The 12,739-nt window shown below is 38.1% G+C and overlaps 1 protein-coding gene across 1 annotated transcript in view; it reads right to left on the bottom strand.

Annotated features, from left to right (window-relative positions):
* PPP2R3B (protein phosphatase 2 regulatory subunit B''beta) overlaps positions 1–2,149 on the bottom strand; it is a 123,718-nt gene extending 121,569 nt beyond the window's left edge. Inside the window, exon 1 of the mRNA XM_044670401.1 lies at positions 1,540–2,149. Coding sequence (XP_044526336.1) covers positions 1,540–1,887 — 348 coding nt within the window. The 5' untranslated portion in view covers positions 1,888–2,149. The remainder of the gene's footprint in view (positions 1–1,539) is intronic.
* Positions 2,150–12,739: the final 10,590 nt, after the last annotated feature.

The raw sequence follows: 12,739 nt of genomic DNA, 5'->3' as shown, positions 1-12,739 counted from the left end.
TCTATCTAATCAGCTATTGATTTTTTTTTTCTGAACAATTTCTCTATCTTTCTTATTCTTTTTTTGGTCAGTTTGGGCATTATCTTGTGTACAAACTAAATTTTTAAATGTTCTTTTTCACTTTCTCTCATCCTGCAAACCACTGTCAGATGAATTTAAAATATCACATCTATCGAAGGCAAAATTATGTAGTGAAAACAACATTGGACTTTAAATTGCAACAATTGCATTTGTACCTTTGCTCTGCTACTTACTGTGTAACTTGGTTAAGTCATTTTCTGTTTTTCATATATATGCATATATTTCATAATTATTATAGGACAATGATTTTCAAAACCATTTTGATTTAAAACATCCAATGTGGCTTTTCCCTCTGTAAATGCTATAAAGCACATTAAATTAAATTTTGTTTTCAAAATTTCTTGATACCATTGAGGAAAATGGAGATACATGAGAATTAGAATTCAGTGGTGAAATAATATATTCTGTTATTTGGAGAAAATCTGCCACTATCAAAGATACCATTTCTGGCCCTCATCCCAGCCAAGTTTCCTCTGATAAGTAAGTGCTTCTCTGGTGCTTAGTTTCCTTATCAGTAAAATAAGATGGTTGGACTAGACAGAGATGTCTAAAATGCTATGATTCCATGTTTCTAATATGCCTTCCAAATTATTCTTTCCTGTTTCTTTTTGTGTTTGTATTCTCCCCTCTCCCACCCACCCCCACTGTGTGCCTAGTAGGATCCTAGCTGGATGCCTATATGAACATCTGTTGAGTTTAATGGTAACCAATGGTTGACAACAACTTCTCTTTGAAGGATGTGCAAAACTAAGCAATTCTTGTTTGCTGTTTGGCTGAGGAGGAGACTTTATCTGGTGTCTAATTCCACTGCTTGTGGCACTTCAATACCACATTACAAAACTATATGATAATGAAACATATATGCTCAATTGCAGGATAAAGCTCAAGTTTGCCATTTCAGAAATACTGTAGTAACAGTACTTTCTTATTAAATCATACATTTTCTTTGACATCTAAATGAAACATTCCAACAACAGTAATAGAGCACTAAGTTTAGATAACTCTAAAATGACAAATTATTTATTTACTTATTACTTAATGATAAAGGCTATATATTCATAAATATAGAAAATAAAATATAGGAAAAATTATTTTTACTGCATATTCAACCCTCTGTCAAGGTAGGTAAAATCTCTACTTTAGCTGAACTAGAGTATTTTATTCTCATGAAAAGAACACCTAATTTGAGAAATGGATGGCAAAGAGCAATCTAGAAACATTCAAGTTTATAATTAATAATCAGGCTACAAATATTAACAGTAACAAGATCTATTCAAGTCACTTCTAAGAAATTCAGCTATTGTTTGAATTCCAATTTCATTTTTCTTTTTTATGTCAGAGTTAAATTCATTAACCTCAACCACTTGGAATCACGGATTGAGTCACACACCAAATCTGCAAACCAAATAAATGAATGACATTTTGTCATTTACGAAATGTTCAAAAATAAAAACTTACTACTCTTGTCCCTGTAGATCTACGAGTCCCTCGAACATGTGGCCCACTTCTGGAACTAGTTGAAGTACCCAGGGGCAGTGCAGTGGAAGCATGGGAAGGGCTAGAAGGTGTCACCAAGGGAGCCATCAGATTATCTAATATGTTTTGCTTGGAGTTAGCGATTTTAGTGGTCAAGAAAGGCTCATTCTCCCCAGCATCTCCACTACCAATTTCTATCCTCTCAGTATTCTTGATTCTTTTCAAGCAGTCCTTGAGCATCACTTGGGTGTTGGTCTCACTCAACCAGCACAGGAACAACTCGTCCACTTTCATCTTTAGGACTGGCTGCAGAACTTTGCCGGTTGGCATTTTTGTTTGCCTTTTACGTGCTTACAATTGTTTTTCTTTCCTTTCTCCCTCTCCCCCTTCCTCCTCCTACACCACGACTACCAGTAGTAACACCCACACCCACTTTATTCTAGTGCCAAGAACGGAGACCGGGCTGTCTTAAATTAAAGGCTGTGCAAGGCCGCGGCTGCTACCCCTTCCTCGACTCCTCAAGGAAACCACCAAGATGCCGGAGTTGAGGGGAGCCCGAGGAAGATTTCGAATTGGGGGGGGGAAAACACAAGGTCAAACGACAGGGTTTAGAGGGAGCCCCGAAAGAGGAGGGCGGGGCGGAACCTTGGCCCGAGCGGACGAGGGCACAGGAGGGCCCGGGGCCTCCCGAGGAGGTAACAGCGTCCGACCACCCCGGAGGCAGCAGCGGGGGCACAGAGCCGAGCGCGGGGTTGAGCGCATTGGCTGGTTGGCTTCCCCAGGGAAGAGCTAGGGAGAAGGAGGAGGAAGAGGAGGCTCCGACGAGAGCGGAAGCAAACAGGAAGCCTGCCCAGGGCAGCTTCAAAACGGGCGCCCCCAGCCCCGTTCCAGAAGGATGTCGCCGCCGCAGGCCGCCTCTCGGTGCCAGCGTCCACACGTAGCCGCACGCCGTTCGTGACGTCATCACGCGACGTCGCCCTTCCATATAAGAAGCCAGGGCAAGCGGCTACGGTTACGTTATCCCGTAGAGAGGCTTTAGGGAATGTCTGCATGTGAATGGTTTTGTAGACTCGTTCAGACCCAGGGAGTGCGACCTATTGAGTACTGTCTAGGGCCAAAGAATTTGTCTACTTGTGGAGCAAGCCGGGAGGGGAGGTCTGGGCATGCGCGCCCTGGGAGGGGGTGAAATAAAGACTCGGTCCAACAGGAAATTAAATAATTAAATAAAACAAGTAAGTGAATAGAATGGGTGCATATGGATGAATTAATTGATTCCAGATAGTTAGTGAGAGCCACTGCAGTGCTAGGCATTTAGCCCCGTACTTGACATATTTGTTGTTCAATCGTTTCCGACTCATCCTGACCCCATTAAGGGTTAACTTGGTAAAGATACTGGAATGATTTTACCATTTCCTTCTCCAACTCAATTTACAGATGAGGAAACCGAGTCAAACAGAGTTAAGTGACTTGCCCAAAGATACACAGCTAGTGGGTGTCTTAGGTCATATTTGAACTTGGTTCTCACTCCAGGCCCAGTGCTCTGTCAGCATCTTCTTGTAATAATAGTAGGTACTTAATAAATGTTTGTTGACTTGGTTTGATAATCTAATAAACATCCGTTAAGCGCTTTTGATGAGCACTGGAGATAGAAGAACAAAAATGAGAAATATTTCCTTTTCTTTAAGGAACTTAGGGTGGATGCAAACAACATGTATCTAGATAAAATGAAAAGAAAGTTATACAAAGTAATTTTGGAAGGAGGGAGCCCAGATTGTGAATGAGGTTGGAATTGAACAAAGGCCACGTGAACAAATCTCTGATTTACAGCTGCTTTTTTTAGTTTTTGTATGCCCTGCACCCAAGACAAGGCCTTGCATACTTTTGAAGGACACATCTGGTCCTGGAATTTCCTCAATATTAGATACTTCCTACGCCAACCAATGAAGATTGGCATTAGGCTTTGTTACCTGGGAGAGAGACTCAGGTTAAATGACTTGCCCTGGATCATATGTGATAACTGTCAGAACCTAGGAGGATGGCCCTTTTATATGTTTTTTCGTTTGAACCCAGGAACTCCAGTTTCTAAATCCAGCTTTCTATGTACTGATGGACAAACATTTAATAAATATTTATTGAATAGTGACCAACTATGATTCCAGAAAATTTGTCATGAAAGCAGACCACCACCTGGAATTTAGAGGGCAATTGGGCATGGCTGATTCGGGAACTTGTTTTGCTTGTTACATGTGTAAGACTAAAAATAAGTGAATACTCCAAGTATTTAAGCTTATAGGATTTAATAACAAGGTGAGAGAGAAAATGGGTTCCTTCAGAGTGAGCAGAGAAAAGAGCTCCAGCCAAAGCCCCCACCCCCCAAAAAAAAGTCCCCTCAGTGTGGGTTTCAGCAAATTTATAAACAAACCCACACCAGGGCCCAACACCAGGATGCAAGACAAGGGAACCTTGGGAAGAATAAAGAATGCTGGGAAATGACGTCACAGGGTACAAATTTTTAAATCACTCAGATATTTGTAGCAAGAGTATTGTTTTTCTTTTTTCCCCAATTTGGGGAGGATGGGATGGGAGAATATGGGAGGGAAATCATACAGATTATTTGGAAAAAATAAAATTTAATTTAAAAAATCTTTGTTGAAGTAAAGGGGCTAATTCAGCTCTCTCTTATCTTGCAGATAAGAAATTGAGCCCCATAGTTTGTACACAGGTAATAAGGGACCAAATGATGAATTCAATCTAGGTCCTCAGAGTCCAAAGACTTTCCACTCTACCACATTGGTTCAAATAATCTATAAGGTCTCTTCCTCTTTAATCTCCATTGTCTTCTTATACACTGGCTCCTTCCTAGCTGCCTGAAAATAGGTCTATGTTTCCCCATCCTCACTTGATCTAGACATCCCTCCTACTTCTCTACCAGTCTGTATTTCTCCTTTCCTTCTTAGCTAACCTTAATGAGAAAGCTATCTTCATTGGATGTGTCCACTTCTTCTCTTCTCACTTTATTTTAGGCCCTCTTCAATCTGACTTTCAAACTCATCATTCAGCAGAAACAGTTTTCCAAAGTTACCAAAGATCTTTTAATAGCCAAGTCTAATGACTTTTTTTTGGTCCCAATATTTCAGTCTTGGCCTATCTGCAACATTTGATATTATTAATCACTTTATTGTGAATACTTTCTAGTCTTTCAGTGTTTAAGACATTGCCTTTTTGTGACCATTCTTTCTCAAACTATACTCAGTTTTCATCTATCTTATGTTCACTAAACATAGATGTCTTCCAAGGCTCTGCCCTGGGTCCTCTTCCTCTACAATCACACTTGGTGATCTCATCAACTCCCTTGGGTTCAGTTATCTGTGTGTGCAGGTGATTCACATATCTATATTTACAGCTCTGTCTCTCCCCTAGGCTCCAGTCCCACATTACCAGCTGCCTTTTGGATCTCTCAAACTACATATCTCATAGTCATTTCAAACTTAATATATCCAAAAAAAGAACTCATCTTTCCCTTCAAACCTTCCCCTTTTCCCAACTTAACTTGTTGCTATAGATGGCACACCATTCTCCCAGGCTTGAAATCTCAGTGTCATCCTTGTTACCTCACTCTCACTCAAATAGCCAGTTTGTGTCACCTTATCATTTCTACCCTTCACAATATCTTTCCTATATGTCCCCTTTACTACTAACACAGCCATCACCTTGGACAGACACTCATCTAGGACCTTTGCAGCAGCCTTCTGGTTGGTCTCAATGCCTCAAGTTTTTTGCCACTTCAAATTACAAGATTTGGCAATACATTTAAATACTTATGATGAGGGTGAGAATCATAGTAGAAGATGACACAGGTTATGAACCCATTTACTGGAAGAATGGTGTCCTTTAGAGTAATAGAGAAGATTGAAAAGAGGGGTAGGTTTGGGGGAAAGATAGGGAATTTTGTTTTAGATATACTGAGTTTATGGTCAAAATTCCCAATAGGCAGGTGGTGATGTAAACTAGAGCTGAAGAGGTACATTGAAGCTAGATATATAGATCTGAGAATCAGCTGCAAGAGATGATAATTAAATTGATGGGAGCTGATAAAATCACAAAGTGAAAAAATATAGAAAATATCCTAATGCCTGAGTTTCTTGTATCACTTTATTCAGTTTTATTTCCAAATAGTTTTGTTTGCTCTTTCAGGTCATCTACACAGTCATCTCCCAGAATATCTGAGTTGGAAGGGACCTTACAAAGAGATCATCTAGTTCAAATTCTGCATTTTATAAATGTTGAAATGGAGGGAAAGTGATATGCTTAGTGAAAATGTTCCCCAAAGCAATAAAAGCCAATTTTAGGTTATCAGTGAATTATTACCTTAACTTGAGTACAACTCAGCAACTATCTAACCCAGCCCTCTCATTTTATAGTAGGGGAATAAAATTAATCCTAGATAAGTCACTCAACTTACCCAAAGATACACATTAAAGTCACAATTCAAACACCAAATCCTGTCTTCTTTACTAATGGGAGTTTAACACTAATGGCTTCAAAATAAATGTATTCAACTGCAAATATATTAGGATAGGGAATTGCATACAGAGCTGATTTAGTAACTCAGTACTTTCAAGTGAAATATAATCCAGAACTGAGTCCTAATCTATTGCCTTACTAATTTAATAGTCAGAGACGATCAGGGCCAAATGTTTTAAAATGTGGGAATGGTGAAAAACCAGTTTTAGAGTGCTTTATTATTCCCCATATTGCCAAATTTATTTTTTGTGAAAATTTCAAGTGGCTAGGCCTACTGAAATCAAAGCTACTCATGAGGATTACCATTGATTGAGAGGAATCCCTTCAAGAATCTTTTACAGAATTTATATAGTAATTATATTTTGAATGTTAGGGAAGAAATAGAAAAAAGCTCCTAGAAGATAGGAGTGTTTTCATTTTTCTCTTTGTATCCCTAAGCCTAGCACATTGACTTGCACAGAATGGATACTTAATACATCTTAAAATAATAATTATTTTGTCCAGTGCTCTTATTCTCTCCATCTTATACCTATGCATAGACATGTTCCCTATCCCCAGTTGCATCCTGTCTTTGTCAAACCTAGCCATCTATGATTATTTGTTATTTGGTACATGTCAGCAATCATAGTCTAACTCTTCATTTTATGGCACAGGTAACATTCTAACCTCAACCAACTTAAATAAATAAAATTTCCTGATACTGGTATATTGTACATCATCTTTGAGTCTTCTAATTACTCTTTTTAGTACTTTTAAGTCTCAAAATCCATTGCAATCACCAGATTTCTCTATTTTGGGCATGTGTGAGGTAAATTGTTTCTATTCTTCTTATGTAAATGCTTAATAAATGCTTTTTGACTGGCCATATAATATTTTATTCAGGTCATCTACCTAGGGTACCTGACCATAAGCTTTTAAAAAATTTTATCACTTTATTGCCCTCTTTAAAATGTTAGCCCTAAGGATTTATGAATGTCTTTCAGAATTTCAGCTGTATAAAGTTAAGCAGACACATTAACTTCTCATACTTAAATCATGGCTTTATTTTGTGTGACAGTATTATGGTTTGAGTCTAGGTTCATATTTTATAGTTGTGGGTAAAAATTCATGTATCTTTGAGCAAGACTGAATCATGCTATGAAGTTACCTTAATTAAACAGAGAACAAAAATGAAAGAAGCAAATGTTTCTGTTTATGATGCTTTATTTCTATAGAGAAATTAATATTAGTACAAATCTCCATTTGAGTTTATTATGTACAAGAATCTGTTCATAGTACAATTCTGCTTTTCACTGAAGGTCTTTAGAATAAGCTGCATATCACTGTTAAATTCATCAATACCATTTCCCCTCTTCTACCCACCCCCCAGCTGGAAAAAAAAAAAAAGGCTGTTTTGAGTGCCTGCACAAGACTGCTTTATATGCTTGGGCACATTAGTTAGTCAAAATGCATTGATTGTGCTGCTGCCAACACAACAGAAATAAATACCAAGAAGAAAATACAGAATCGTTCTTCAGGCCGTACCATGTGAGGGACTTGAGGCTGATTCCTATGAAGGCAGTTGGTCTCGGAAAACAAAGATGGTACTGTCATGGGCTTGAGCCTGCTTCCTTGGATAAGGGGGTAGTGGAGAGAGTTGTGACAGGCAGAACCTCACCCTCAAACAGGAATATAATTCTGCTTATTTTATCTATTTTTGGATTTTATTACCCTGTAATATGTAACATGTATCTGGATTTAAGGTTAAAATGGCTAGTTTTTAGATCTTAACTCTGCTATTCACTACTTTGGTGCTCTCAGATAAGTCACTTAACTTTGATGAGCCTGTTTCTTTAGCTTTCTATAAGAGAGAGAAAATGATGCCAACCCTATCTATCCTACATGTGCAAATCAAATAAATAGCATATATCTAATGGTTTTTAACTTTAAAACATTGTATAAACATAAGGCATCATTGTTATTATATGCCATTTAAGCATATGGTGGACTCCTAAACTTCCTTGCAGAAACAATATAAATAGACATCTAAAATGAAATTATCAGAGAATAAAACATAAGTACTATTTTTTCATCTGTTTTTCTTCCCCACTTGCCTCTTCCATGCTGCCTACAAACATGTTCATATCTCATTTGTCCTTAAAAAAATCTTAACTTGATACTACTATTCCTTGATGTTTTTGTCCATATGTCTTCTGCCTTTTACTACTAAACACCAAAAAAAGAAGAGTCAACATTCATTCTCTGCTGCTACTTCTTCAACAACTATTCATTTCACAATCTCTTACAATTCAGCTTCTGATCCCACCCAGGTAGTAAAGCTTTAATTTTTAAAAATCAAATATTATGAATAAAATCTTTCACCTGCTACATGTAATGACTTTTTTTATAGTTCTCATTCTCTTTGATGTCTTAGCAGTTTTTCATACTATTGACCATTTTCACCTCCTAGATACTCTCTCCTTCTTTAGGCTTTATGCTAGTGCTCTCTCATTTCTATCACATCAGTCCTTCTCTGCCTGCTTTGTTGAATTACCATTCATTTTGCACCATTTTATAATCATGGATAACTCCAAGGTTGTATCCTGGGCTTACTTTTTTTCTCATTCTATCTTTCTTGAGAGGATGTATGAGTGTTCAAGGATGACTACCACCTCTGATGTGAGGGCTTAGTAAACCCTTTTCAGGGCTGTTCATCCCCTGATATCCACCGGGCATTCAACTCTCTTCTGTGGCTCCAGGAAACTGTAGCATGTGCAGCAGTCACACCCAAGAAACCATCTCAGCAGATGGACTAAACTGGGTTGAGGGTAACCAATAGGCCACAAACCCAATGAGTTAGAGGAGTGTCTATCCCAAGCAGATGAAAACTTCCTCCAGCTAAATTCAGATAAGAACAATTCATTTCAATGGTAGCTAAAGCAGGCAGTATAAAGCACTTAGAGCTTAGTTGGACTTCAAAGATTCACTATATCACAGGCCATCACCATTCATCCTGATTTTTGTCCTTTCCCTGGATTTCAACCACTCTGGAAGAGAGAGAGAAACTGACAACTTTGTGCATCTCTGTCTCACTTAAATCCATTTCATGTACAAATCAAGATGTGATGTCATTAGTCCTCTTCAAAAATGAAGAACAAGCAACAATCTTTTTTGCTGATCTTTATTACCACCAGTTAATTTATTCTCTCCCAACAGAGAGCTCCCATATCTCTAAGTTGTGAATATAGAAATAATAAGATTTCTCAACTGGATATAGTGAAGAAGAGTAAGGAGTTGAGAATAATACCAAATTTATGGAAGAGAACAGTTATGCATTTAACAAAAATAATAAATTTAAAAATATATATATTATTGAGAAATGGACAGATACACACAATAACATTCCAGTTTACAAAAGACAAAAAAAAAAAGAATTGTATTTGAAAATCGTCAGTTACATATAGCTTTAAAAAAAAGTATACAGTAATGCAACACATTCAACATTGGTCTTGCTTGCCTGTAGCTATATCTGAACTTCTTTCTATTCTGCTCTTTTAAAAAAAATCATTGATGCACTTTTCATCTTTTCATTTGGTCTATTATCAAGACTCCTAATCCCTGTCTCCAAAGTTCTTCATTCCAACAGATAAGAATAGTAAAGTAAAAAAAAAAAACAAGGCATGGCTATGTCTAAAAAATGTATGTCTCATTCTATACCTACAATCCATCACCTCTCTGTCAAGAAGTGAGAAACATGCTTTGTAATTGGTATTTTGCATTCTTAGTTTATTGTTCCACTGATCAGAATTCTTATTTTCTTTTAAGTTCTTTTTTGAAACATTGTTGTAAGTCATATAAACTATTTCACTCATTCTTATTATAGTCTTCATTGATTCATATAATTTTTTTTCAGGTTTTGTTGTAATTTCTTTATTGATTCTCTAATTGGTGTTTACTCTTTGTTACAACAGAAAGTGCTGCTACAAATAGTTTTGTATTTATAAGGTCTTTCATTCTTTCTTTTCTTCTCTTTGGGGTATGTTCCAAGTAGCAGTATCAATGGATTAAAAGGTATATACAATTTCATGACTTTTGGGGTTTAATATCAAATTGCTTTCAGAAATGGCTAGATTAATTCACTGTTCCACCAATAGTGCATTAGTGCACTTGTTCTTCCACATCTCCTTCAACAATATTTACTTTCATTTTTTAAAAAAAATCATCCTTGACAACCTGATGAGTACAGAACCTCAGAATTTTGTTTTCTTTTGCATTTTTCTTATTTTTAGTGAATTTTTACATGATTATTAATAATTTGCATTTCTCCTTTTAAGGAGTTCATGCCCTTTGACATCTATCTGTTAGAGAATAAATCTTGTTCTTACATATTTAAATGATCACACTTCATATCTTAGGTAGCAATCCTTTCTTTATCAGAGAAGTTTGGTACAAAGGTTTTTTTTTCATAGTTAATTATTTTCCTTCTAATTATACTTGCTCTGGTTTTGTTTATATAAAACATTTCAATTTTATGTATTTAAAATTGTCTATTTTTATCTCCAGGAAAAGGGAAATTTAGAAGAGGAATAGGTTTTTTGAGGGGGATTTTAAAGATAAGTCCTATTGCGGACTTACTGAATTTCAGCTTAGTTCCCTGAATATTTTCCCTTAAACCGTCCTATCTTCCAAACTTCTATTTCCTTTGAAAGTACCACTATTCTTCAATTCACCCAGGTTTAAGTCATGCTTGTCTATTTCTCCTTTATCCCAACACCCCCTACATCCAATCATTAAGTAGTTTGTGGGCAATGAGTATATTTTAGAAGTACTGTAATGTCAGGATTTGGATCATAAAGCTTGCACAAGAATCCCACAGAGTATTTTTGATGTCTAATATTTAGACAGCATTCAAAGAAAATAAAGGAAAGCAAATTCTTCAGTTCTCCTTGGCTATATCAATTTGGTCTGACTTTGATTCTGAAATTTACATCTCTGGGTAATATTTGTTTAATTAGCATTGCCATATATGAATCTAATTTTCCTTCCTTGGTTCAAGTACTTTTGTCCTTTTTAAAAAGTATATGAGAGGACAGCTGGGTGGTTCAGTGTATTGAAAGTCCAGCACAGAGACAGGAGGTCCTGACACTCCCTAGCTGTGTGACCCTGGGCAAGTCACTTAATCCCTATTGCCTAGTCCTCATCACTCTTCTGCCTTAGAAACAATACATAGTATTGATTCTAAGATGGAAGGTGAGGGTTTTTTTTTTTTAAGTATATGAAAATGAGGGGCAGTTAGATATCTCACTGAATGGGAGCCAGATGAGAGTCACTGGGTAGAAATCCAGCTTCAGACATTTATTATCTATATGATCCAGGGCAAGTCACTTAACCCCAAATACCCAGATCTTATTGCTCTTCTGCCTTGGTACCAATACATAGTATCAATGCTAAGACAGAAGGTAAGGCCTTTATTTACAGTACATGAAAATGTATACTGTATGGAAAAGTATTTTTACCATAGTCTTTTTTTGTTGTTGTTGTTTAAACCCTTAACTTCTATGTATTGTCTCATAGGTGGAAGATTGGTAAGGGTGGGCAATGGGGGTCAAGTGACTTGCCCAGGGTCACACAGCTGGGAAGTGTCTGAGGCTGGATTTGAACCTAGGACCTCCTGTTTCTAGGCCTGACTCTCACTCCACTGAGCTACCCAGCTGCCCCTTACCATAGTCTTTTAAAAATCAGTGGCTAAGTTCCGGGATAAGATGGCGGCAGAGTAAGAAGCAGCTCTTAACCTCTCCTGACCGAAACACACAAAACTCCTCAAGGGGACATAAAAACAAGTCCAGACGAACGGAGGAACCCCACAACAGGGTGCAGCGTGGAAGGTACGTGGAATCGAGGCATTTCCATGCTATAAAGGGGTGAAACAGCTCTCACTAAATCGTGGGCTGAGCAACCACCCCACCCCCACCCCCTCCACACACAACATCTATAAGTGCCGAACCCAGCTAAAAAGAAATAGAGCAAGTTTGGGGCACCCATCGAGTCATTGGCAGCTCCGGGACCTGTTCCTGAGAGCAGCAAGACTTAGGACCCCAAAAAGCCAAAGAATGCAAGTGAAATCTGAGCGCGGGAGCAGAGAGTGGACGCAGGGCGCAGAGCACGGACTGAGAGCACAAGCACGGGCAGAGGCGTGGGTGGAGGCAGACACAGCCAGGAACTAAGGCTCTGAAAACCTGAGTGGGGAACCAGCCCGGACGGGTATACGACTGTGGAAGCAGCGCCCTGAGACTTGTAAAGAAACCTCCGGCAGAGGATCAAGCAAGGGGGTCCACCAGGGGGCTTGACCTTGGAAAAAACCAGAACTCAGACCTCAGGAGCCAATAGACCTCTGTACACAGAGACTGACATTCTGTGGTAAAATTAAATGTAATGGACTTCTGTACCAGCAGCAATACAATGACCCAGGACAATTCTGAGGGATTTATGGTAAAGATGCTACCCACATTCAGAGGAAGGACTGCAGGAGAGGAAACATATAAGAAAAACAACTACTTGAACTCATGGGTTGGGGTGGACATGATTGGGGATGTGGACTCGAAACTACCACACCAATGCAACTACCAACAATTTGGAAATTGGTCTTGATCAAGGACACATGACAAAACTAGTGGAAATG

The sequence above is a fragment of the Gracilinanus agilis genome, chromosome 3 (assembly GCF_016433145.1).
Source record: "Gracilinanus agilis isolate LMUSP501 chromosome 3, AgileGrace, whole genome shotgun sequence".
Lineage (NCBI taxonomy): Eukaryota > Metazoa > Chordata > Mammalia > Didelphimorphia > Didelphidae > Gracilinanus > Gracilinanus agilis.
Note: the sequence above shows the minus strand (reverse complement) of the source record. Positions and strands in the feature narration are given on the sequence as shown.